Genomic DNA, 23,138 nt, shown 5'->3' on the forward strand with positions numbered 1-23,138 from the left:
AGCTGCTGGTGATCTCAGAACAATGAACTGGCCACCCCAAAGTCCAGACCTCAAAATCACTGAATATATTTAGGACTATGTGGACCATGAAACGCATAAACTGCTACCAGCTTCTAAGACTGAGCTTAGAAAAATATCCCTGTAGATTTTCCTGGAAAACTGAAAGCAAGCCTCCCTAAAATGGAAGCTGTAATAAAGGCAAAGGGTGTAGGCAATAAACACAGAAAAAATGATATTTATTTGTTGATGCTTCTGTTAAACAGACCTTTCTGCCCTTTCCAGACACTGTAAAATGAATTACTAGAACTTAATGTCAGTTCTGACTGGAAATGAAATAAATGAAATGAAAAGAAGGAAATGCAGGTGCTTATAGTCTTAAACTCAGTGCAATTTGGAATTTTATGTTTGGAGAAAATGCTAAAGGCTACACACAAAGACAACACTGCTATCTGGTGGTGTTTAAGGAACACAAGCCAAAGTGAGGGTGTTGGACGTCTGGCCCAACATGAGCCTGTGTCACACATTAAAAGCAGTAGTATCTGTGTGTGAGTGTGTGTTTGTTTTATCCTGCAGGCTGTTTCACTGAGCAGCAGGGTGTAAGCTGAGTGTGATGATCCTCGGCTCTTGAGTGTGTGTGTGGTTTGTTTGGAGCCGTCACCAACCTCACTGTTACTGAGTCACATGACGGAGTGATGGAGGCCGCGGCGGAGGACCTTTGGTCTATGGAGTAAAGATGGCAAAATACATCAGCCAAACGGAAACGTGGGTGTTTCCCCCGCTTGCAGTTCATAATCGGCGAGATTGAGTATCACAGATCCTTGATCAACATTTGGTAAGATTTTATGTGATTGCGAAAAGTGATAAACAGAAAAGCTGCTTGTTTTGCTAATATGGTTAGCTGGTCGGCTAACGGGTCCCGGTCTGACAGCGGCGCCTCTGAAAATGACGACTGAGACGGCGGTGGTGAGGAAAGAGCTAGCTAGCCAGCTACTTCCTCCTTAATTAGCATGCCAAGTAATGTTAGCCCTCTTATTTAGCCGCTATTGCTTATTCTATCGACAAAATGCACCACCTGTTGGGATGTGGGTGTGCAGAACCGGTGTTAGGTAGCTAAGCTGTACATCACAGCGAGCTTGTTAGCTAGCTTGTCAATCAGTACCACCGCTAACTAGCTAGCTAGCCTAGTACGAGGCTGAAGTCGTAATTTAATGGTCCAGCTGTAACTGCTGTACCATTTAAGGTGGAACGGGAAATGTGAAAAGAAGCCGGCGAATAAGAAGCTGACTCCAGCTTCGTTAGTTAGCATTCAAACGCGAGTAGCCTGCGTTGTAAGTTAGCCCCGGTGACAGCAAGGTAGCGTTAGTTTTGTTTTGTCAGACTGTAAAACATCCAGCGTTAATACTGGTCACAGTTAAACTGACCGGCTTGGAAATCAAATGTTTGTTACAGTGCGTTAATATTCTCTGTGCCGCCTTTAGTGTTAGTTTGGTTAGCCAGCTAAGTTGTCATCTTGAGTTCACTGACTGCGTAACAGTGTCTCCCGGTTTCCGCTGACAGTAGCGGGTTTAACTTAGTTGGCATAAATGGCATAAAATACATGCTGGTTTCTATTTAGTCTCTAACTGTTGGCTTTACAGTCTGTTGTTGTTGGCAATGAGCGGGCAAAATGACGATATTTATCGTTAATTAAGATACATTGCGTGTGATTAACGTGGATAACATGGCACTTAAAGGGGAATCCCACCAATTTTTCAGTTCTTGAGAGGTAAACCATCATTCAGAGTGGTTTGGTGTAAGACTGGTTCACTGTAGAGAAACTTACTGCTTTTTTACAGTGGTGGTGATAGGAGCCAGGCGCTGCGGTGTCTACAACACAAATATAGCCATTTTATTTACTATTCAAAACCCCCAGTGCCTTCTGAGTTTTATATGTAACATTTATAATGGTAAAATGATCTGTAAATCTGGAAAAAACTGTTTTCTTCAGGGACTGTTTTGCCTTTCAGCTCCCTGTGTGTACCCCTCTACCATAAATAGATTAAAATACATTATAAGCCAAAACTTTCTCACAAAACAAACATAAAACAATATGTCAGACACCAGGCAGCAAAAATCATTGTTCTTGTAGTATATTTTTAAACAGTGATGCATTATGGTGTATTGTGAAAATGTCTTGAAGTATCATAATGTTATGTTTTTGTCCACCCATGTTGGCAATTATTTGCGTCAAGCTCTAGAAATAGTAACAAAGGTCACTTGCATTACTTTGTTAGTGGCCTCTGATCAGTTTAAAAGGCATTGTGCTCTCTATTTAGAACTATATTAGCTAGGCCCCGGCCATTATGTGTAAAGAAAGCACTGTTCTTGAGGATTATATCAATGTAGATTGAATTGAAAATGAATGGAAGCTTATGGAAATGTGCCACTTGAAAGGCAACAGCAAAAGACCTGATGCCAAACACAAAGTACAGATTTCATGTAATCATAACTGTGAGGAAGCTGCTGTTTTTACAGCAAAATCAGTATGACACATGTAGTCCATGCACTATTCATGAGTGTGGAAAATAAAGCAGACCTGCTGTCTGGATTTATCTTTAGTATGTAACCAGTATGTTATGCAGTCAAAGCATTAATGTCTCTATAGGATTTGCTGTCCTCTCCATTTCTGTTGTCATACTGAGAGAGTACGGTCAGGAAACCATAGTGTACCTCTGACTTTGGATTACATCATGGCTAATCTGGCAGGGATTACTCTAGACTTTTCCTGTTTCTAAATTAGCTCTTAGTGCCTTAAGTACAGGCATCACACGTAACAATAAAGACAATGTCTTAACTCTTCAGAGAGGTGATTTCTTACTGGTGATCTAAGACCAGGTTCATCTGTCCTTAGTCTTGAGTTTGATGAAAGAGGCATTTCCATACATTCGATCTCAGATACGGTGATAAAAATAGCACTTATGGAAAATAACATGTTTATGAACAACTGTGAATTCTTGCCTAATGTCATATCTTAAGTATGTATGTGTTTTCATTCATTCTTGTGTATTCTACTTGCCTCATTTACTATTATTCATTTATTTATGTGTTTATTTATTTATTTTTCCTCATCATTTCTTTACCATAGATTCATCTAAGACCCAGCACATGCTTTTAATGGCTACACAATGAAGGCCCAATTACAGATCATAGGTGAGCATTTCTAGATGCACAACAGCTACTGCTACTGAATTTTTATCTTTAACAGTTGGTCCACATTCAGTTCAAGGTCATTTTTCTCTCTGTTTATATGTTTACATTATGGTCTTTTCTCATCAGTCCTGTCAGCGAAGCTGAAGGAGAACAAGAAGAACTGGTTCGGGCCCAGTCCGTATGTGGAGGTGGCCGTGGATGGCCAATCTAAAAAAACAGAGAAATGCACCAACACTCACAGCCCCAAGTGGAAGCAGCCACTCACAGTGTAAGTTTCAAAGAACCATTTAAAAATACAAAGTGACTGCAGACTTGAAGGGTTTTCTCAAGTGCTGAGGTGCTGTTTTTGTTTTTCTTTTTATCCCCCCTAGGATTGTTACCCCCTTTAGCAAATTAATTTTTCGTGTCTGGAGTCATCAGACTCTCAAAGCGGACATTTTGTTGGGAATGGCAACTTTAGAAGTCAGTGAGACCCTCAAGTCCAATGACATGAAGAGTAAGTTCTGTTTCATTTCACATGTGGGTTTTACACTCCTTTGCACTGAACATTAAACCACAGATTAATATTTTGTGTGTGTGGGCTGTGCGTATGTGACATGCTCGCTGCATTGCCACTGAGAAAGGCAGGTGAACTGGCTTACTGCATTAAACACAAAGGCTCTTTTCAGAAGGACCACACGTGTTGGCCACATGACCTTGAAACACCCACTATGAAAAATATAGCCTTGAAGTACAAGCCAGACCCTAGACCAGGTCAGCAGGGACATTACTTATTTGAATAAGTGAAAGATAGTGGTCTCACCACAGGTTATCGTCCTTCTCAGATATTCTAAATATACTGCATGGTGTCGGATTCAACACAAATATACAAGGTTGGGACAGGATATGAAATAAATAGTAATAATAAAAACAGGAAGCTATCCCATTTGACCTGTATTCAGACAAAAAAACACTGACAAAGACAAGATATGTAATGTTTTGTCAACTTCATTGTTTTTTGTAAATACATACTCATTCTGTTATTGATTCCTTCAACACCTTCCAAATACAGTTGTGACAGGGCAATTTAAATCTAGGAACCTTATAATTTTTTAAACTTCTTAAACAGGGGGTGCAGTCATGCTTGGAGATACAATGAGCATCCAGGAAAGGCCCGGACCCACCTCATAATTGTTTTTTAAATCAATACAGCCATAACAATTTATGTAAAAATACCAGATGTTTAAAATGTCACAAGTGTCCAGCGTAGGGTTCTCCTTTAGCAGCTGTAGCCAGTCAGCAGCCTGTCCATGTTGTCTACCCTCACACACACACACACACTAACAGCAGGCCATGTAGGAGGAGAACAGAGTGAAGGACACAGCACCTCCACACTTTTATTCCCCACGGGTTCACCCCAACACCCACATGTATGATATACATGTGTAGGGGTTGTGCAGTATGAAGTCATTGAAAATGTGTTATTTTATATGTTCACAAAAAATGAGCAAAGGCCAAGGAATCTGAGGTTGAAATAATAATAAATCACATAATTTTTATTTTTGGTAAACATTGAAAATGGGGGTTGAGGCTTGCCAATCCAAATAATATTATCATAATATCATCATTATAAGTGCATAATATCATCAAAAGATCCAGATAAATCTGTGTGTGAAAAGGACAAGGCTGAAAACTAGAACTGAATGTCGGTGACCCTTCAGACAGCACAGCAATAAAAACTAGTGTGCTTCTGTGTTAGATACCGCCACATTGGCTTGGAAGTAGTTGTGACAAACCATTAATAATAATAATGTGTTATTTTATATGTTCACAGAATATGAGCAAAGGCCAAGGAATCTGAGGTTGAAATAATAATAAACCACATCATTTTTATCTTTGGTAAACATTAAAATTGGGGGTTGAGGCTTGCCGATCCGCATAATATCATAGTAAGCGTCTTTGAGTTCTTGAAAAGCGCTATATAAGTATAATAATAATACATTATACTTATATAGCGCTTTTCAAGAACTCAGACGCTTACAGGTTTTCGAAATACGGAACAGTAAAGACAAACATGAGAACACGAAGCACAGTCATAACATCACAAGCAAAACATAGCAGGACTTGGCAAAGGGCTGGTTTAGTATTGAGAACAGTTATAAGCGATAGAAAAGAGATGTTTTAGATTTAAAGGGGAGACAGAATTGGCCTGTTGAATATGTGAGGGAAGAGAGTTCCAGAGTCGGGGAGCCAGCCTAGAGAAAGCACGATCACCGTACCCATGTAGTTTGGAAGGTGGGACAGTGAATAAACCAGCAGAGGAAGACCTGAGAGTGCAAGTTGGTTTGTAGGGAATAAGTAGATCAGAGAGGTAAGAAGGAACAAGGTTATGTAGAGCTTTGTATGTGAGGGAGAAGAATTTTGAATTGTTTGCAGTATTTTACAGGAAGCCAGTGGAGATGTTGCAGGATGGGTGTAATATGCTGATGTGCACGGGTGCGGCTGAGAGGGCAAGCAGCAGAGCTCTGTACCATCTGGAGTTTGCATAAATGGGAGGAGTTAATACCAGCAAGTAGAGAGTTACAGTAGTCCAGGCGACTAGAAATGAATACATGAATAAGGGTTTCTGCAGCAGACTGAGAGAGTGATGATCGAATTTTTGCAATGTTATGGAGATGGAAAAAAGAGGTTTTAACTACAGAGTTGATGTGTGCACTGAATGAGAGAGTTGAGTCAAAGAGAACGCCCACATTTTGTGCCTGAGGGGAAGGGGACAGAGTTACATTGTCGATGGAAAGAGAGAAAGGAAGTTTTAGAGAGAGTTGATTTGGATCCGATAAGAATAAGTTCTGTTTTGTCACTGTTTAACATGAGTAAGTTGTGCTTCATCCATGTTTTAATTTCTGTTATGCAGTTTTCAAGCTGGGTGACGGGTGGATTTTCAGTAGATTGAGTGCTAATGTAAATTGTCAAACACTGTTTGTCAATGGATCCACAAATGCAAGTTAAGAGAGCACTGTGCACATTGACAGCCATCCGTCAACGATGTCCAGACATGCTGCCGATTTCTCTGGTCTTGAACTTATCTAAAAATAACAGTGGAAATGTATATTGTGGTCTGACAAGTCAGCTGTCCCGATTGTTTATGGAAGTAATGGACATCATGTTCTCCAAGCATGGGTAACCAGCACATCTGTAAACAACGACTAATGCTCATTTCAACATGTCAACGGCACGTACAACATTCTGCACGTATGCCATCGGCATGGCTGCATAATCAGAGAGTGCAGGTGCTAGACTGGCCTGCCTACAGTCTAGACCTGTCCTACTGACGATGTGTTGCGCATTTTGAAGGGAAAAATATGGCAGCGAACTCCCTGTATGATTGCACAGCTGCAGATTTGTATAACAGAAAAATGTGGAAAAATCTGCTTTCAAAACTATTGATTGCTGTCTTCATTATTCTTAAGCGTTATTAAAAGGAAAGGTGATGTAACACGGTGGCAAACATGCTCCTGTGTCCCAACTTTTTTGGAACATGTTGCAGGCATTAAATTCGGAATGAGTGAAATATTATTTACCAAAAAAAAACCCCCAATAATATAAAACATCAAATATTGTGTTTTGTACTGTTTTCAGTTTAATAAAGTACAGTTATGTAGCCTTATTCTCTTTCACCACTGGTTGGTAGATTTTTGGAGGACTTCTTTAGCGTACATCTTCCTTTGTCTCATACTCTTTCTCTAATGGTGCTCTTCCCTTGTCTCAGTCTTTGAGGTGGTGCGGACTCTGCCGCTGAGTGCAGAGAGAGACAGCAGTGATGTGGTGGGGGATTTGTCTGTGTGTTTGGATGGAATGCAGGTGGATCCTGAAATCTTCGCCTCAGAGGAACAGAAGCACAGTGAGACATCTGTTTGCTAACAAAACATCAGCTGTTTCCAAATTTACCCTTTCACTTTGATTTAAGACTGTCTTCCACAACCAACATTCTAACTTGAAACCATTATAAAAGAGCCTGCAAAACTGGACAGAGATCAGATCATATTTTTAGGTTTTGCAATGTACTATATAAATTAATGGTGCACCTTTTTTCCTGTAATCCCAGATGCTCTTCCAAATGGAGAGTCCAGATTGAATGGGGATGCAGCTGGCAGGTATGACAGCCTTCTGCTACTTTTTTTTTCTCCATACAACAAAGTTTCTGTTGAAGGGGAAGGGGAATTTTTTTTCTAACTCAATGTTGTATTAAGAACTTCAGATGTTTGCTATTTAAATTTTTTGCCCTTCTTAATATTTTTATCTGACATTTTATCAATGTTACGATTAAGATGCTTATCCCCTAAGCTGCAGTTTGGTGTTTCAGTATTTGTTCGTATATTTCAAACTATAAAATACAGGATTCCACATAAGGAACTTATGGCTCATATCCATAACTTCAAGTTTCCAAATATTGATCTCTGGATTCTGCAGCAAGCCAATGTATGACAAAGTATTAGACAAATTTTAGTGAATGTACACCGACATAAAACCCATTTAAAACTTCATGTCACATTTTGTTTTTGTCAGATCAAGTCGAGATTCCTCTCCATCCAGTGACATTGCTGATGATCCTTCTCTTCCTAATGGCCATGCTGTGGGCAGTACAGGGTCTCCTTCTCCTTCTGCAGGAGTTCTGAGACCACCTCGGCCACCTAGACCGCAACGCCCTCCCCCACCCTCCCCTCAGAGGCCACCCTCCTCTACAGGTAAGCACCTGCTTTCAGGGGTAGGCTGAACCTCTGCCAGTTCGGAACATTTATTGAAGTTGAATTGAAACTCTCTTGATTTAGTGTAGATCTTTATAGTAAATGATCACTAAAATTTATTTTCCAAATCATATGGTGGCATTATTTTCTTGCATTGTATTCCACAATTATCAGAATAAATTATAGGAAAATCTGTGTTAATTTTAAAGGAGTATTTAGCCTGAAAAAGGAACGTAGCTAGATGTCAATGAAAGCTAATAGAATGAAGTTTGTTCAAATATTCAAATTAGAGCATCACATTTTTAGATTTATTTTTACACACACACACACACCTTTTATTCTTATTTTGAGTCAAGTGCTTCATTATCATTTATTTGGATTGTGTTTTTATCCCCGACTTTTCTCTTCAGCCTCTTCAACAGGCTCTACTCCCACCCACGGCAGCGGTGGTCCTAGTCCAGAAACATCCCCACACGTTTGTGTGAATGGTGAGCCAGCAAGCCAGGGGTCAAACTCTGGTCCAGGTTCTGGGTCTAGTCAGGTACTCAGGGTCAGTCCCACTCCACCCAGAGTGTCTCCCATCAACAATGGTCCTCTCCCTCCTGGGTGGGTTCCTCTTTTTAATTCATAACACAATGCTCATCACACAAGAAATGTCAATCACATTTCTTTCATGTTTCTGACAGTGATGTTATTTCTTACTGTCTCTGGTGAAGGTAGCACTAAGATTGTAGATGGATCATTCGTAGATGATCAAACATTCAGGAAACAAACCTTGAATGCATTTGTTCTTCAAGAATGAACTCCAATTAGTCTTTTATTTCTCAATTTTATGGATGTGCTGACTGTATTGTCTGACTTGATTTTTCTGTGTGTGTGTGTGTGTGTGTGTGTGTGTGTGTGTGTGTGTGCGCGCATGCATGTGTATTATAGCTGGGAGCAGAGAGTGGATCAGAATGGTCGTATCTACTTTGTGGATCACATTGAGAAGAGGACCACATGGGAGAGACCAGAACCTCTGCCTCCTGGGTAGTGTAATTCCTCTAATAGAACTTATAATTAGAATGTAGCCATGCTATGTTGTTATTTGTAGTTACAAACACAAAGCAGATGGAAGTAAAGATAAAATATGGTTGGAAGGAATTGGGGAAAAATGCGTTGAACATTGACATGTACGCAATGGTCCTAACTGTACTGTGTTGAATGAATGGTTGTTTAGAGGTTGTTGTTTGATTTTGTTTTAGCTGGGAGCGCCGGTTGGACCCGATGGGCCGGGTGTACTATGTAGATCACATTAGTCGGACCACGACGTGGCAGAGGCCAACTGCAGAGTCTGTAAGGAACTATGAGGAGTGGCAGAACCAGCGTAGTCAACTGCAAGGAGCCATGCACCAGTTCAACCAGAGATTCATCTATGGGGTTAGGACACACAAACATGTTTTAACCCTTTACAGTCCATCTGCCATTTAGTTTTAACTGGGGTGGCAGCAGATTTTGGCAGGGGTGGCACTCAGGGCTATGTGTGTTGATTTGTGCCTGTAGCTGTATGTCTAAGAAAAATTTCACATGCAGGACAATTAACATAAGGAGTGAGATTTCTTCGTATAAAATAGACTTATTTTATTTCTATCCAATGTTTTTGTCCATCTCAAAAGCTTTGGGAGTATAGGCACTTTGTGCTTAATACAATTTGCGTTATATGTTAAAGGCTGCAGAATTGGGGTACCACCCCATAGATCTGACCCTGCATTGGTTCATAAATGGCAGCTAGACTATTAAGGTATCTTTATTCATTACTATAAAAAAACAGTTTCTTCATGTTAGTTTTTAATTCTTTTGTTTTTGGCTGTGTCTCTCTAACACTTTAGCTCCAGGATCAGCTAGCACCGACTGCTAATAAAGAATTTGATCCACTGGGTCCTTTACCACAAGGATGGGGTAAGACATGCACAGATTCATTCCCAATTACCGTCACCACTGACTCAAATCACAAACTTGCCTCAATTATATGAAGCATGGAATGATAAATTGGTTATTTTCATGCTCTGGCAGGCAGTGATGTTTGTTTGCACTTGTTTGATATACATATATATTCAGTGTGTGTGTGTGTGTGTGTGTGTGTGTGTGTGTGTGTGTTTCTCTTACAGAGAAACGGACTGATAGTAATGGAAGAATGTACTTTGTTCATCATCCTACAAGGTCAACACAATGGGAGGATCCTCGCACGCAAGGGTGAGAATCAACATTGTGAAAATAAATACCTAGAACAAACATATAACCTTCTATGAATGGCCTGACTAACATACCATTACGCCCTCCAACTTCTGCAAACTGTTAACTGTAGCCTGCTGAATCACCAGTGGATCATTTGGATCATATGGCAGAAAATGAATTTCTCTCCTTATTAGTAGGACAGAGAATGTTATATGATAATATAATTATAGTTTTATACATGTGTGTGTGTATGTGTATATATGGCATATTACAGATATTTTAAAATGCATTTTGTGCTCTTTTTAATCCATTGTGTGATTTTTAGGTTGTTAAATGAGAAGCCCTTGCCAGAAGGATGGGAGATGAGGTTCACCGTGGATGGGATTCCATATTTTGTTGACCACAATAGGAGAAGGACCACCTACATTGACCCTCGCACAGGCAAATCTTCACTGTGAGCTCTACAGTGTTTTATTTTTCCATAATTTTTCATTATTGTGAGAATGTATATTGTCATGTCTAATTAAAGCAGTTGTGTCAAAATTGTTTCACTCAGTAATAAGCAACCAATTCCATTTCTTTAGTCTATTAGGTGCATTTCTTTCATTCTAACTTAGTTTTTCTCTTTCACACACAGTGAGAATGGCCCTCAGATTACCTATGTCCGAGACTTCAAAGCCAAGGTGCACTATTTCCGCTTCTGGTGTCAGGTATGCTGTGAAATTGTGATGATGGATGTCCTTGAAGTTCAAATTATGTATAATATTAAAGTGACATTCCTGATTCATTATTTTGTAGTCACATGGGTTATTTATTTTTGTTTCATCAACATAGCAACTATCAATGCCTCAGCACATCAAGATCCATGTCAATCGTAAGACCTTGTTTGAGGATTCCTTTCAGCAGGTCAGTATGGAGGCTTTTAATGTTTAATAAGGTGTAAAATTAGACTAGTGATTCCTTCTGCTTCTGGGTTCTTAATTAAAAAGCTAGTGCAGTTACTAATTCAAAGCTTACACATTTATTTCATAGATCATGAGCTTCCACCCACAAGATCTGAGACGGAGACTGTGGATCATCTTCCCAGGAGAGGAAGGGTTAGATTATGGAGGTGTTGCCAGGTATGTTTATTATTCAGCTAAAAAAACTTGATTAAATTTGAGATGTTTGTAATATTTGTATTTTGACATTTTTAACTGCCTTTATCAACGTCTGTGTTCTGTTTCCTGATACAAGCTTGATTTTAGAAAATGAATGCAGATGCACACGTTAAAATGCAAATTCTATTCAGATTCATGTGGCTTTTACCTTCTTAATTGGGTCATAAATCTGTAAATTTCTCAGTCTGAGTCCTAGTTGCGTAACATTTAGCCAGAGATGCACTGTTACTGTATTTAATATTGAAGCACAATGGCCTACTTGGAGCTGCTGCACCAGTTGTGGTCTACTGTAATAACTGGGTCATCTGCAAAGATAAGCAGAAAGGAAATGAACAATACTTAGGTTGTGCTGAGAAAAATAATGTGTGCCTGTGTTTGTGTGTGTGTGTTACAGGGAGTGGTTTTTCCTGTTGTCTCATGAGGTTTTGAACCCCATGTACTGTCTATTCGAGTATGCAGGCAAAGACAACTACTGTCTGCAGATCAATCCGGCCTCCTCCATCAACCCGGACCACCTTAAGTACTTCAAGTTCATTGGACGGTTCATCGCTATGGTACACACTCAACTTCATTATATACAGTCACATTCAGCTAACTGGTAACAAACAGCTGCTATTTAGCAAGAGAGCTCAGACGTTTTGTTGCAGTGCATCCAATTGATAGAACATGTCTCCATATATGACCACGACTGGGGCTTGCCTTTTTTCCCCCACTCATTTACTTTAATTATTATTATGTTGTACTTTACCTGCTCACCTGGAAGGATGTAGCCATTCACCACATCTCACACTGTTGGCTAGCATCACACTGATCATAATGGTGAAAAGTGGAAAAGAAAAACAGTTAATTCAATGTAACCTCGTTTTATCATACTACATGAGCTTCATTTAATTTGAAATAACTTTTTGTTTGTCTATGTTACCTCAGGCTCTGTTTCATGGGAAGTTCATAGACACTGGCTTCTCTCTGCCATTCTACAAGCGGATCCTTAACAAGCCGTTGGCTCTGAAAGACCTGGAGTCCATTGACCCAGAGTATTATAACTCCCTCATCTGGATCAAGTGAGTGATAACTATCAACAATCAGCATTGTAATAATGTATGGTTAGCATGATGTGATGGCTAAAGATGCCCAGTTGTACTCATGGGGGGAATAAGAATAGGGAATACGCAGTGATATTTTTACTCTTTTTACTCTTTTTTTACTCTTATTTTTGTTGTTGCACTGTTCCAGTGTAATTACATGCATTACGTACCAATACTTATACAACAGTTAGTTCCGGCCACGCAAGCTGATGGTTGAGAAGCGTTCTAACCGTGCTGTTATTTCGCCATAACATCACGTTTTTTTCACAAACACTGTATCACTCCGCTGAGACGCCATTGCTGTTGAGTTTGACAGCTGTAGGAGACGCTCAAGACATTTGAACGTTTTTACTTCTTACTTTGCCACAAACAGAAAATGGAAACTTTTAAGATCACATTTGACCGACAGCCGATTTGGTCAGACTCTGAAGATGAGACTACACTAAATTCTGAAACTGTTAGTTAGTCGGTGTAAGGAGCTGGAGAACGAAGTGCCAGCTGTGCAGCGAGTGAGCGGAGCTTGTTACTGTGACGTAGCAACAAGCTGCTTCTTAAGGAACTATAATTTGGCGGAAGGAACTGCTGACATTAAAACATATTAAATGCTGCGTTCACGGTCCAATTTATTTATTTCTTACTTTATTTATTTAACTGTTGTATAAAAGCGATAGAACACTCAAGGTCGTCTGTTATCGCTATAACATCACGGCTGTGATGATCCACGACCAAATCACAGCTGTGATGTTATTTCGCGTTAACACACTCCCTCTCATGTTCCATTGCCTAAACATAATACATTCTGTCACATAGCTATGTACTTTATTGCTTTTACATTCTTTTTACATTCTGTATGGACGGACTTACTTTTTTTCAGGAATGACAATGTAGAAAATGTTTTCTTTTCCCAAAACAAGACTGTATACACAATAATTACCCTATGTGCTTGTTGTTGTCAGAGATGGTTGCAAATTATACGGTTGAAGAGTTATCTATAAACTAAAGGTTTGAGAAAGTGATTGCTCCTCATGTAGAACCAGACACATAGTATTTTATTGAAAATGGCATTTACTCACTAGGTGATAGATTAGGAGAAATGTGGTTTGGGGATGTCACAATCATGAACATGATTATAGGAACACAGAGAGGATGATTGCGTTTACTCACAGCTAATTGAATGTTGCTGATGATGTTTATGATGACGTTTACTAACAGAGAGAATAACAGTGTGGGCTGGAGATTTTAGTTTTTTTTCTGCTGATTTTGAGACTGTTGATGTTTACCCACAGGGAGAATAATTTGGAGGAGTGTGGGCTGGAGATGTATTTCTCTGTGGATAAAGAGATCTTAGGTGAGGTCACCACACATGAGCTGAAGCCAGATGGAGGAAACATTCTTGTAACAGAGGAAAACAAAGAGGAATATATTAGGTAAGGGCTCACATGTAAGATGAGACATACTGTACTATTCTTTGGTAGAGACATATGAATAATTGTAAACTTGCTTTAATATTAATTGTTTCATATATACCTGACAGTGTTGACTGCAGAATGTGACTTGACAAACGGGAGAAAATTGGTTTTGTGTTTCCCCAGGCTAGTGGCAGAGTGGAGATTATCCAGGAGAGTTGAGGAACAGACTCAGGCTTTCTTTGAAGGCTTTAATGAAGTTTTGCCCCAGCAATACCTGCAGTACTTTGATGCCAAAGAGCTGGAGGTACAGGCCATTACACCGTGGCTCAGTGCTTATTTATGAACTTGTAACTCAGGACTTTATTGAAAGGTTTATTTTAAAACCACTCTTTATCATTGCCTGGACTAGCAGTGACACTGTATATATACACAGTGTCTGCGTTTTTCCTCCAGGATTTTTCTGAAATAGTGAGTGGACTCTGTGTGTGTTCTGTAGGTGATGCTGTGTGGGATGCAGGAGATAGATCTTGCAGACTGGCAGAGGAACACCATCTACAGACATTATGCTCGCAGCAGTAAGCAGATTATCTGGTTCTGGCAGGTAAGTCTGAGTCATCTGTAAGTACGACTCTTCATCTAACTCACCCATCCATAAAACTTATTATATATATAGAATTTAAAATGCCACATCCAAATATACAAAGTTGCGACAGTATGTGAAATGCAAATTAAAAAGCAGTCCATTTTGACCTGTATTTAATGAAAGCTGTTCAGACGAGGTATTTATTGTTTTACCTTATCAACTTCATAGTTTTTGCAAACATGAGTTCATTCTGAAATTGTTGGCTACAAGAAAAGCACTGGGACAGGGACAATTTAACACTAGGACCAATGTGTGTTTTTTTTTAGAAATATCTTAAACAAGTGATACAGTCATACTTGGTTTTGAAAGAAGCATCCAAGAAATGCCTAGTCCTTTATGAGCAATGATAGGTGAAAGCTCACCGCTTTGCCAAAAAATGCACCAGCAAATAATCAAGCAGTTTAAGAACAGTGTTCATCAACAAGCATTTGCAAGGATTTTAGGTATTTCACTCTCAGCAGTGCATGATATCAAAAGATTCTGAAATCCAAAGAAATCTCTGCGTGTAAAGGGCAAGGCTGAAAACCACAACTGAGGCTGAAACCTACAGCCGTGACCCTTGATCCCTCAGACGCCACTAGGTTAAACACCGCCATGCCTTTGTGGTGAATATCACCACATTGACAAACTGTTGTCTGGGCTTGAGCACCTTTGAAATGAACTGTTGCACAGTGGGAACAAGTATTGCAGTCTGAATTGAGTCATTAATGCTGAAATGCTAATTGTGTTACAACAGAATGGCTGTGTAATCAGAGAATATGCGTGTTAGACAGCCTGTCCGCAGCCCAGACCTGTCTCCCACTGAAAATATGTGGCGCATTATGAAATGCACAAAAGAATAATAAGGCCATGATCATCAAATATTGTGGTTTTGTACTTTTTTCTGTTTTAATATAGGCCAAACAGAATTTACTAATCTCTGCTTTCTGTTTTTATTACCATCTCACATACTGTCCCAACTTTTTTGGAATTAAGGTTTGTATGATTTGAAGGAGTTTTATCCTTCTAGTCTTGGGCTGTTGAGCTGCCTTCATTGGCATCTCTAACATTAATGCTGATCCTGCATGTTGATTTATTTCTGGGCTGCCTGTTGCCTCTTACTCTGTTTATTTTCACCGTTCTTGTCTTGCTCTTTCACTTTCTTCATATAGTTTGTGAAAGAGATGGACAATGAAAAGAGGATGCGTCTATTGCAGTTTGTTACCGGAACCTGCAGACTTCCTGTTGGCGGGTTTGCTGATCTCATGGGTAAATTTGGTTTAGTTGATCAGTTATTTTACACTATTTTACACTGAAATTGCACAACAAATATATAAAGCATTTGCAGATTCTCTCTCCGAATGCAGGGAAGTAATGTAGATTTAGAACATGAAATAGGGGATTGCAAGAAGAATGCAAGATTAAAGTGGGTTTTGGGTTACTGAAAAATGTTATACAAATATAATTTATTATTAATAATAATACTATCAATGATATTAGAATTATAATAATATTATTAATGTGATTATTATACAATCCAGCACCGCAGCTTGAGAACAGAGTATCTGTAGAATAAGAGACAGGGAAACTAAACAAATAAATCTTTGACGTTCAATAGGGAGCAATGGGCCACAGAAGTTCTGCATTGAAAAAGTGGGGAAAGAGAACTGGCTTCCCAGGAGTCATACATGGTAAGTTCATACCAAAGTAGGGCTGAGATTACCTCTTACAGGATTATCTACACTTTGAAGCATTTTGAACTGTGCTTAATCTCAAATGCTTCATCTGTATCCGCACTACTTAGGCTATGCCACCTAAAAGTGTCTACTTTTGATATCAATGCAGCATATACAGTCAGGTCCTAATTATTTGGACATTGAGGAAGTTCCTGTTATTTTAGCTGTCTACCATAACATATTGACAATTATATAGTAAATATGAGCAGCCTTTCAACTTTGATTTGAGGGTATTTATGTCAAAATCTGATGAACAGTGTAGGAATTGCAACCATGTTCATACATAGCCCTCCATTTTTAGACACTCAAAAGTACTGGACACACATCTTGTATCTTCAGTTCCTGTTTGTTCTTGGGGAGTTTTACCTTCAGTTTTGCCTTTAGTAAGCGAAATGCATACGTGATTGGGTTGAGGTCAGGTGATGGCCAATGTGGAGAGGAGGGTGCACCCGCAGCCTGTGCATGAGCAGTGATTGACACCACGTCAGACACTCCTCCTGGCTCTGACTGGTTGTTTTGATTCGGCCATGGTGGATTCTTGCACATGGCATTAGCAGCACTAGGTGGAGCCAGAGAAGCGTGATCTTTTCTTCACAGATTGTGTCTCATGTCAGGACATAGTGACAGTTTTAGCAAATATGACCAAAAGTTATTTTTATACAGGTTACCTACTGCAGCTTTAACAGCCGCAGAGTCCAAATGCAAATGCCACACTTGATATCAACTCTCGACCTGCTTAATTGTAAGTGAAATAATGAGGGAATAACATACACCTGGCCATGGAACAGTTGGGCAGCTAATTGTCCAATTTCTTTTGAGCAACTAAAAATGAAGAGGGGGTTATGTTTGAAAATGCTTTTGATTCCTACACTGTTTAACTGATTTGGATATAAATGTAAATTAAAGCTTATATTCACTATTTTTAATTTGAGTATTTCATTTCAGCTCCAGTATCCTGTTGTAGACAGCCAAAATAACAATGGCCTCTAAATGTTTATGAACCTGACTGAAATTGAATATAAATTATATTTATTATTCATATTTATTGAATATAAAAGGCCTCTCTAAAGTAATGCTTAATTCCTTTCCAGTCAGTTTATCTCATCCTTGTTGTTATTAAAATGGTATACGATTAAACAAATTGTGCTTTTATTCACATTCATTTTTTTCCCCTTTCGTGTCTCCCGTGACAGCTTTAACCGTTTGGATCTACCCCCCTATAAGAGCTACGAGCAGCTCAAAGAGAAGTTGACATTGGCCATTGAGGAGACGGAGGGCTTCGGCCAAGAGTGATACACACACACTCTCACATTTGTTTGGCACAGGACATCATCAGCGCGTCTCTATGGCAGTTTACCCGACAGTCTCACCTGAAAGAATGCTGCTAGTTCTGAGAGAGAGAGAGAAAAAGAGTGTGATGGGGAGGCAGGAGAAATGAATGAGATCACCCACATCCCTTGGGCTCACTTTTCCCCTTCTTCAAAGTTTCACTCGTTCTTGCGGTAATGCTGCCTTAGTTAGTAAGTAATCTATGCACCAGAAGGCCCGGGCTCGATGAACTGAATCCTGCTTAAGACATGCACACAGTCCAGGCTATGCACCCTACTCCCTGGTTTGCTGGATTCACTTTTAGGATTTTCCAAGACTGTTTGACTGTTTCTGATTTTAATCTTGTACATGCCTCGATTACAGTCAGACACTTTATTGTTCTAGCAGAACTTGAAGTAGTTCCCCTCTGTGAGATTGTGCAGTGTCTGTGTTTGATAGAGCTGTTCTGTATGCATGAATACACACAATAGTTTTATGGGTTCTCCATCAGCGAGGTCACCCCATCCACTGACTCAGAGGATGACTGAATGTGATCAGCTTTTCCGTTCCAATAAGGATTTTCTTGCACCAATAAAGCACTTTGAGAGATGAGATCAGTGGTTGAAATGTGAGAAAACTGCTTGATAGGTAAAGATGGCTCAAAATCATTATAAGGGATTTGGTGAGGAATTTAGGCGTAACTGCATTTTGTCTTGATTATCAGGACTGGAATATTGATGAAAGTCCTTTGCATCTAGTGACCCAAGTAAGCCAAAGAGGTGAAGAGAGGTGGTGTGTACTGGTGCAAGTCAGGTTTCATTTCATCATGGTGTGCACGTCCCACAAATGTCCTTCTGTGAGAATTTTCCAAAAAGAATTGGGGCAGAGAAATGAAGGGTGAAGTCATTCTTTAATACTGGGCCATAAATAGGAATATAAGCAAGATGCTCTCAAGATAATAATAGATCATTATTATGTTATTAACGATAGGAAAAGTGCTTATGTGGTGCGCCTTAAAGGGGAAATCCGTTAGTTTTCAAGATTTCTGTATAATCAAATTAAGACTTAAGATTAAATTATTCAGAGTGTTTTGATATGAAATGCTCTGTTGTAGGGAAACACATTGAGTCACAATTGTAATTATTCAGTGCTGGTGATCAGAACCAGATGTTGAAAGAGTTTAATGCTTCTAAATAGCAGAATCACAGGAAGTTATTGCTTGAAACAGTTATGAATAGTTGAGACATTGTTTCACAGAAGTTTTAAGATAAGATTTTAGCCTAAAACTTTATGGTAGAGAGGTACATTCAGGGTGTTCTAAGGCAAAATAGCTAAAAAAAAAAATAAATAAAAATACTTTCCAGATTTGCCACTATTTTACCATCAACATTACATATAAAAGGCCAGGCGATGCATGTAGGTCTGGTAGTTTTTGATAGCAAATAAAATGGCTGCATTTATAGACTTTGCAACCCCTGGTTCCTATCAGCACCATTGTAAAGAAACATGAGCTGATAAGTTTCTCTACAATGCAGCATTTCACATAAAACCGCTCTGAATGGCTATGCAGAAGTTTTGAATTACCCTTTTAATGCATTTAGAAAAGTACCTTCCTGGGTTTTAATTCTGATTATCGTGCTGTTGAAATCTGAAGTGAGCTAATTTTGATTTGATTCTGATTCTGAGTGTGCACTTGTCACTTTCTGGATGAGTCTAGTTATCTTCTTTGAGCAGTTTTAGATGACTCAAACTGTGATGAAAAGCTCTGTCCCTTTAAAGCCCATCTTATGCTTTAATTTAAGAAACAGTGGTTGAAAACATTCACCAGTAATGGGGGATGGGGGTTGGGGTTGAACTTGATTTTAATGAATGGATCATCCATTGCAAGTCTGCTCCTGCTGAAAGGTGCTGTCTTTTCTTTTCTTTCCTATTTTATTATTGTTATTTTTAAAGGAGAATGACGTAGTGGTGTTACAGCACTTCATTAACACTGAGCTTCTTTGATGCTTAGGAATTAGCCTTGTTCTGGGAAATGCAATGTATGTTGTATGTGTAAACTATTATGTTAATATAGAATTATAAATAAAATGCTGTAAAGTTAAAATTTCTAACCACATAGTTCGAAAGGCCATAGTGAATCGTGTCTTCAGAGGTTTCATTGGAGGGGGTCTTTCCATGTCTGGTGGGGGAAAAAAAAAACTAAAAGATTGTATTTCCAAATAGTAAAGCTAGTGTATCACTGGCATTAAAAGTTAATATAGAGATTAAGGGTGATTGGAAACACTTTTTCTATTCAGTTTATCTTGGAATCTCTTGAATATACCATAGATTGTGCTTCACTGAAGCATGAGCCAATGTGAATGATGGTGTGAGTTCTAATACCATTTTCCTGAATTGGTTTTGCCCTTTCATAAAGTTGATGCTCCTAAAAATCCATAAGAAAATGAGTTTATCATAATGGTCACCTACTAATTTCTTCATGTTTTAGCACAAAAAAAAATATATATGAATCCATCGGACGCCTAAATGCTGGAAAAGGGGAATATCAAAATGTGTCACAGTCAAATGGACTTGGACATTAAACGGAGGTAAAATGTATTTGGTTTCATAATTTGTGAAAATAACTTCAATTTACAAAAGTAGAGACTAGTTTTCAACTGTATTGTTTGTTCTGTTAGAGATTCACTGTAATTCACTGTTCAGAAAGTTGCCCCAGATGAAGTGGTGGAAATTTTCCAGTATGCTGTTTACTTTCTGATTTGTCTTGGATTTGAGTCTCTGTACCCAAAAGCAAACACATATCAGTAATGTTGGAGTGTACTATGACATGATTTTGATTGCTAATGCTGTCCTGAGCTCGATTATGGAGTTGATCATTACAATAACACCACAGGCTTCCTGTGCTGGCTCCCTTGCTTGTAGCCTTTCCCAACACAGCATGCTTAATTACGAGGCACTTTTGTCAACAAACTGATGTAATAATTATGAATGGACAGCTATATAAAGCTCAGTGCTCCAGTAGCCGCCCCCCCCCCAAAGTCAATGTTATCATGTCTTAAAACCATTCGTTGGGATGAACATGTAAGCAGAGATGACCGTTTCACCTCTTTATTTTCTTATCTTAACAAAGGCATTGTAAATCATGTAACACTTAGCTTATATCTTTCAATAAGTGGGGTTTCATGTTTTGAATGAATTTTATTTTTCTTATGTGGATGTGTACAGTTAGATGACTCTTGATGAAAGATCAGTTTATTCTGAACTGAAGAAATAAATATATACTGCATTATTTGTCTTGTGCTGGTCATGTGAGCTGTCCAGAAGTTGCACTGTCCACCTTAGTTGCCAAAGGCACCCTCATGCATAGTAAGGTACCACCATTATCTTAATAATAGAAAGAAGCAAGACAGGACCCAAGGGAGGATCAGGCTTGCCATATGGCTGGGCAAAATCCAAGTGCATGAGTTTCAGTTGCACAAGATATGTGATAATATTTGAGCATCTTGCAGATTCTGTCTCTCTTTCTTTCTTAGCATCTAGCTTAACGGCTGTGACATGGAGCAAAATCGATGATGGCGTTTGCATCTGTTTGGACAGAGTGAGAAAAGGAGGCAGTTATGCATGCAAGTTTGGGGAAGATCAACCTGGGAATTATTCAGTTTAAGCTGTTTTGGAAAAACATCTACACATTACATCGCCCCCTGCTGGCTAAAGTCTTACAACATTGACTCTGTGCAAGGCCGTTAGCTTTAGTGTTAATAAAAAGCACTTTGTGTAGCAGAAATCATGGCCTCTCTTGCGCCTTCTACTTTACCAAGACACTACATTTGGTGTCAGAAGTGGGATGCTGCCCCCTTGCGTTAGGAAGTAGAACAGCGCTTTGAAGAACTTAAAGGCAGACGGCAAGGAAGGCAGAGCTCTGTGAAAGACAGCACAGCGAGGCTCAGCAGCAGAGAGGCCAGCAAAAAATAAGCCAGTGAAAAGTAAGAAGCACCTCAGCAAGCAGAACAGTGCTGCGCAATGGAGAAGCATGCATGCCATGCATGCATGAGCGAGCACTTGTGGCCGAGTGGTTGGTGTGCCAGCACTGAAAAAAATAAGGGACGCTGTGCCAGACAATGCCACGAACCTCAGCCGTCGGGAAAACGGAGGCCGGTGGAGGTTGTTTGTAGCTGCTGCAGACACGCACGCTATCCCTACTACAACCAGGCATGCTCCCACACACTGAGAAGGGCACATCAGACGGCTGAAAGGCAAGCAACGTCCAGCTCAGGTCAGTCACCAGTGGCAGAGCCAAGGCAAAGAGTCAGGGCTCCAGTACTCAGGAGCAGAACCCTAGTCAGCATTGATGCCACAGTGGACAGCAGGGAGAGTGGAGGGTGGCTGAAAGAAGTGCCAGTGCTGCTGTCGCCATTCCCAGTGCGGCTTGATGTAGTGAGCTGTGAGGAGCCCAGGTGGCCCTGGGACATGGTTTGGATTGTAATGGGACACAGTGACTGCTGACCTTTGGGGATGGAGGGTGGGGGGGGCAATGTGGTGGCTGCTACTTAGTCTAGTTCACAGAAGGGGCTGTAGAGGTGTGGAGTGCAGATCTGTGTGCCCCCCACCCCTAACCAACATTACTTAATTTAACAATTGACAATACTTAAAGCAGACACTTTAATCCAAACAACCTGACTGAACTGTTGGGTCAACTTTAATTCACTGATATTACTGAGTGAACTAATCTTTTGATGGGGTAAGTTCAGGTGGCCCTGGACATTTTGACTGGTAGACAACAATGTCAAGTGACACACAGTACACCTGAGGATCTCTGTCACCAGCAGAATGAAGGTGTCCAGTGTCCAGGACTTTGCACACCCTTATGTGTACACCATATACAGTCAGCTGTCTGCCACAGGTCAGGCAGAACACCTCAACTTTCCACTGGTGGTAGGACATCTAGAAATCCATCTTCCATCCTGCACCAGAACTGTGTTCTTCATCTCAACTGGAAACCAAAATGGACCAGCCAGATCATCACCCTAAGTACAGGACTTTGATTAAAAGTTAAAGTTTTTTTTTTACTTTATTCTTTATAAATCGTTCCACTCTATCATTTATAGAGGTTATCTAAAACAAAAAATGAATAAATGTTTATAGCATATGAACATTACCTAGTATATTGTTAAAAAAGAGCTTTCAGTATAGCTGGCAGCAACCACAGATATGGTGGTGTAGGTCTATATCAACACTGTCTGCTAAAGTTTGGACTAGGGGTGACTGGTGGTCATGTAGAGACTGGTAGGGGCAACAGTGAAGGTGGGTTTCTCTGACCTTGCTGTTTCGTAAAAGAGGTTAGGGTTTGACCTACTCACATTAAAAAGAATATCTTAATACCCATGGCATGCCATGAGGGCCTCAATGTATTAGACTTTTTTACACTGGATACCACACTTATAATGTAATGGATAAAAGATTTTCTCAAAAAAAAAAAAAACTCTGAAACTTTTTACCTGCATGTATATAAACAAATCAGCCATAACATTAAAACCTCCAACAATATTCACCAACCAAAAATGACCAGCCAACAGTGTCATGTGGGCAGCGTCCTGTGACCATTGATGAAAGACTAGAGGGATGACCAACACAAACTGTGCAGCAACAGATGAGCTATCGTCTCTGACTTTACATCTACAAGATAGACGTGTC

General features: G+C 39.7%; 1 protein-coding gene across 1 annotated transcript; it reads left to right on the plus strand.

The window, feature by feature from the left end:
• Positions 1 to 660: 660 nt before the first annotated feature.
• Positions 661 to 20,738, plus strand: itcha (itchy E3 ubiquitin protein ligase a). Its single transcript, XM_036571218.1, has 24 exons — positions 661 to 832; positions 3,125 to 3,189; positions 3,316 to 3,457; positions 3,561 to 3,685; positions 6,938 to 7,069; positions 7,274 to 7,322; positions 7,735 to 7,913; positions 8,324 to 8,519; positions 8,847 to 8,942; positions 9,158 to 9,332; positions 9,782 to 9,851; positions 10,061 to 10,145; positions 10,453 to 10,581; positions 10,765 to 10,837; positions 10,962 to 11,033; positions 11,160 to 11,248; positions 11,682 to 11,841; positions 12,215 to 12,348; positions 13,659 to 13,799; positions 13,965 to 14,085; positions 14,278 to 14,382; positions 15,576 to 15,672; positions 16,022 to 16,094; positions 17,333 to 20,738. Exons 2-24 carry the CDS (start codon positions 3,165 to 3,167, stop codon positions 17,430 to 17,432), a joined length of 2,568 nt encoding a protein of 855 aa, XP_036427111.1. The 5' UTR covers positions 661 to 832; positions 3,125 to 3,164; the 3' UTR covers positions 17,433 to 20,738.
• The last annotated feature ends 2,400 nt before the right edge of the window (positions 20,739 to 23,138 follow it).

The sequence above is a fragment of the Colossoma macropomum genome, unplaced genomic scaffold (genome assembly GCF_904425465.1).
Source record: "Colossoma macropomum unplaced genomic scaffold, Colossoma_macropomum, whole genome shotgun sequence".
Lineage (NCBI taxonomy): Eukaryota > Metazoa > Chordata > Actinopteri > Characiformes > Serrasalmidae > Colossoma > Colossoma macropomum.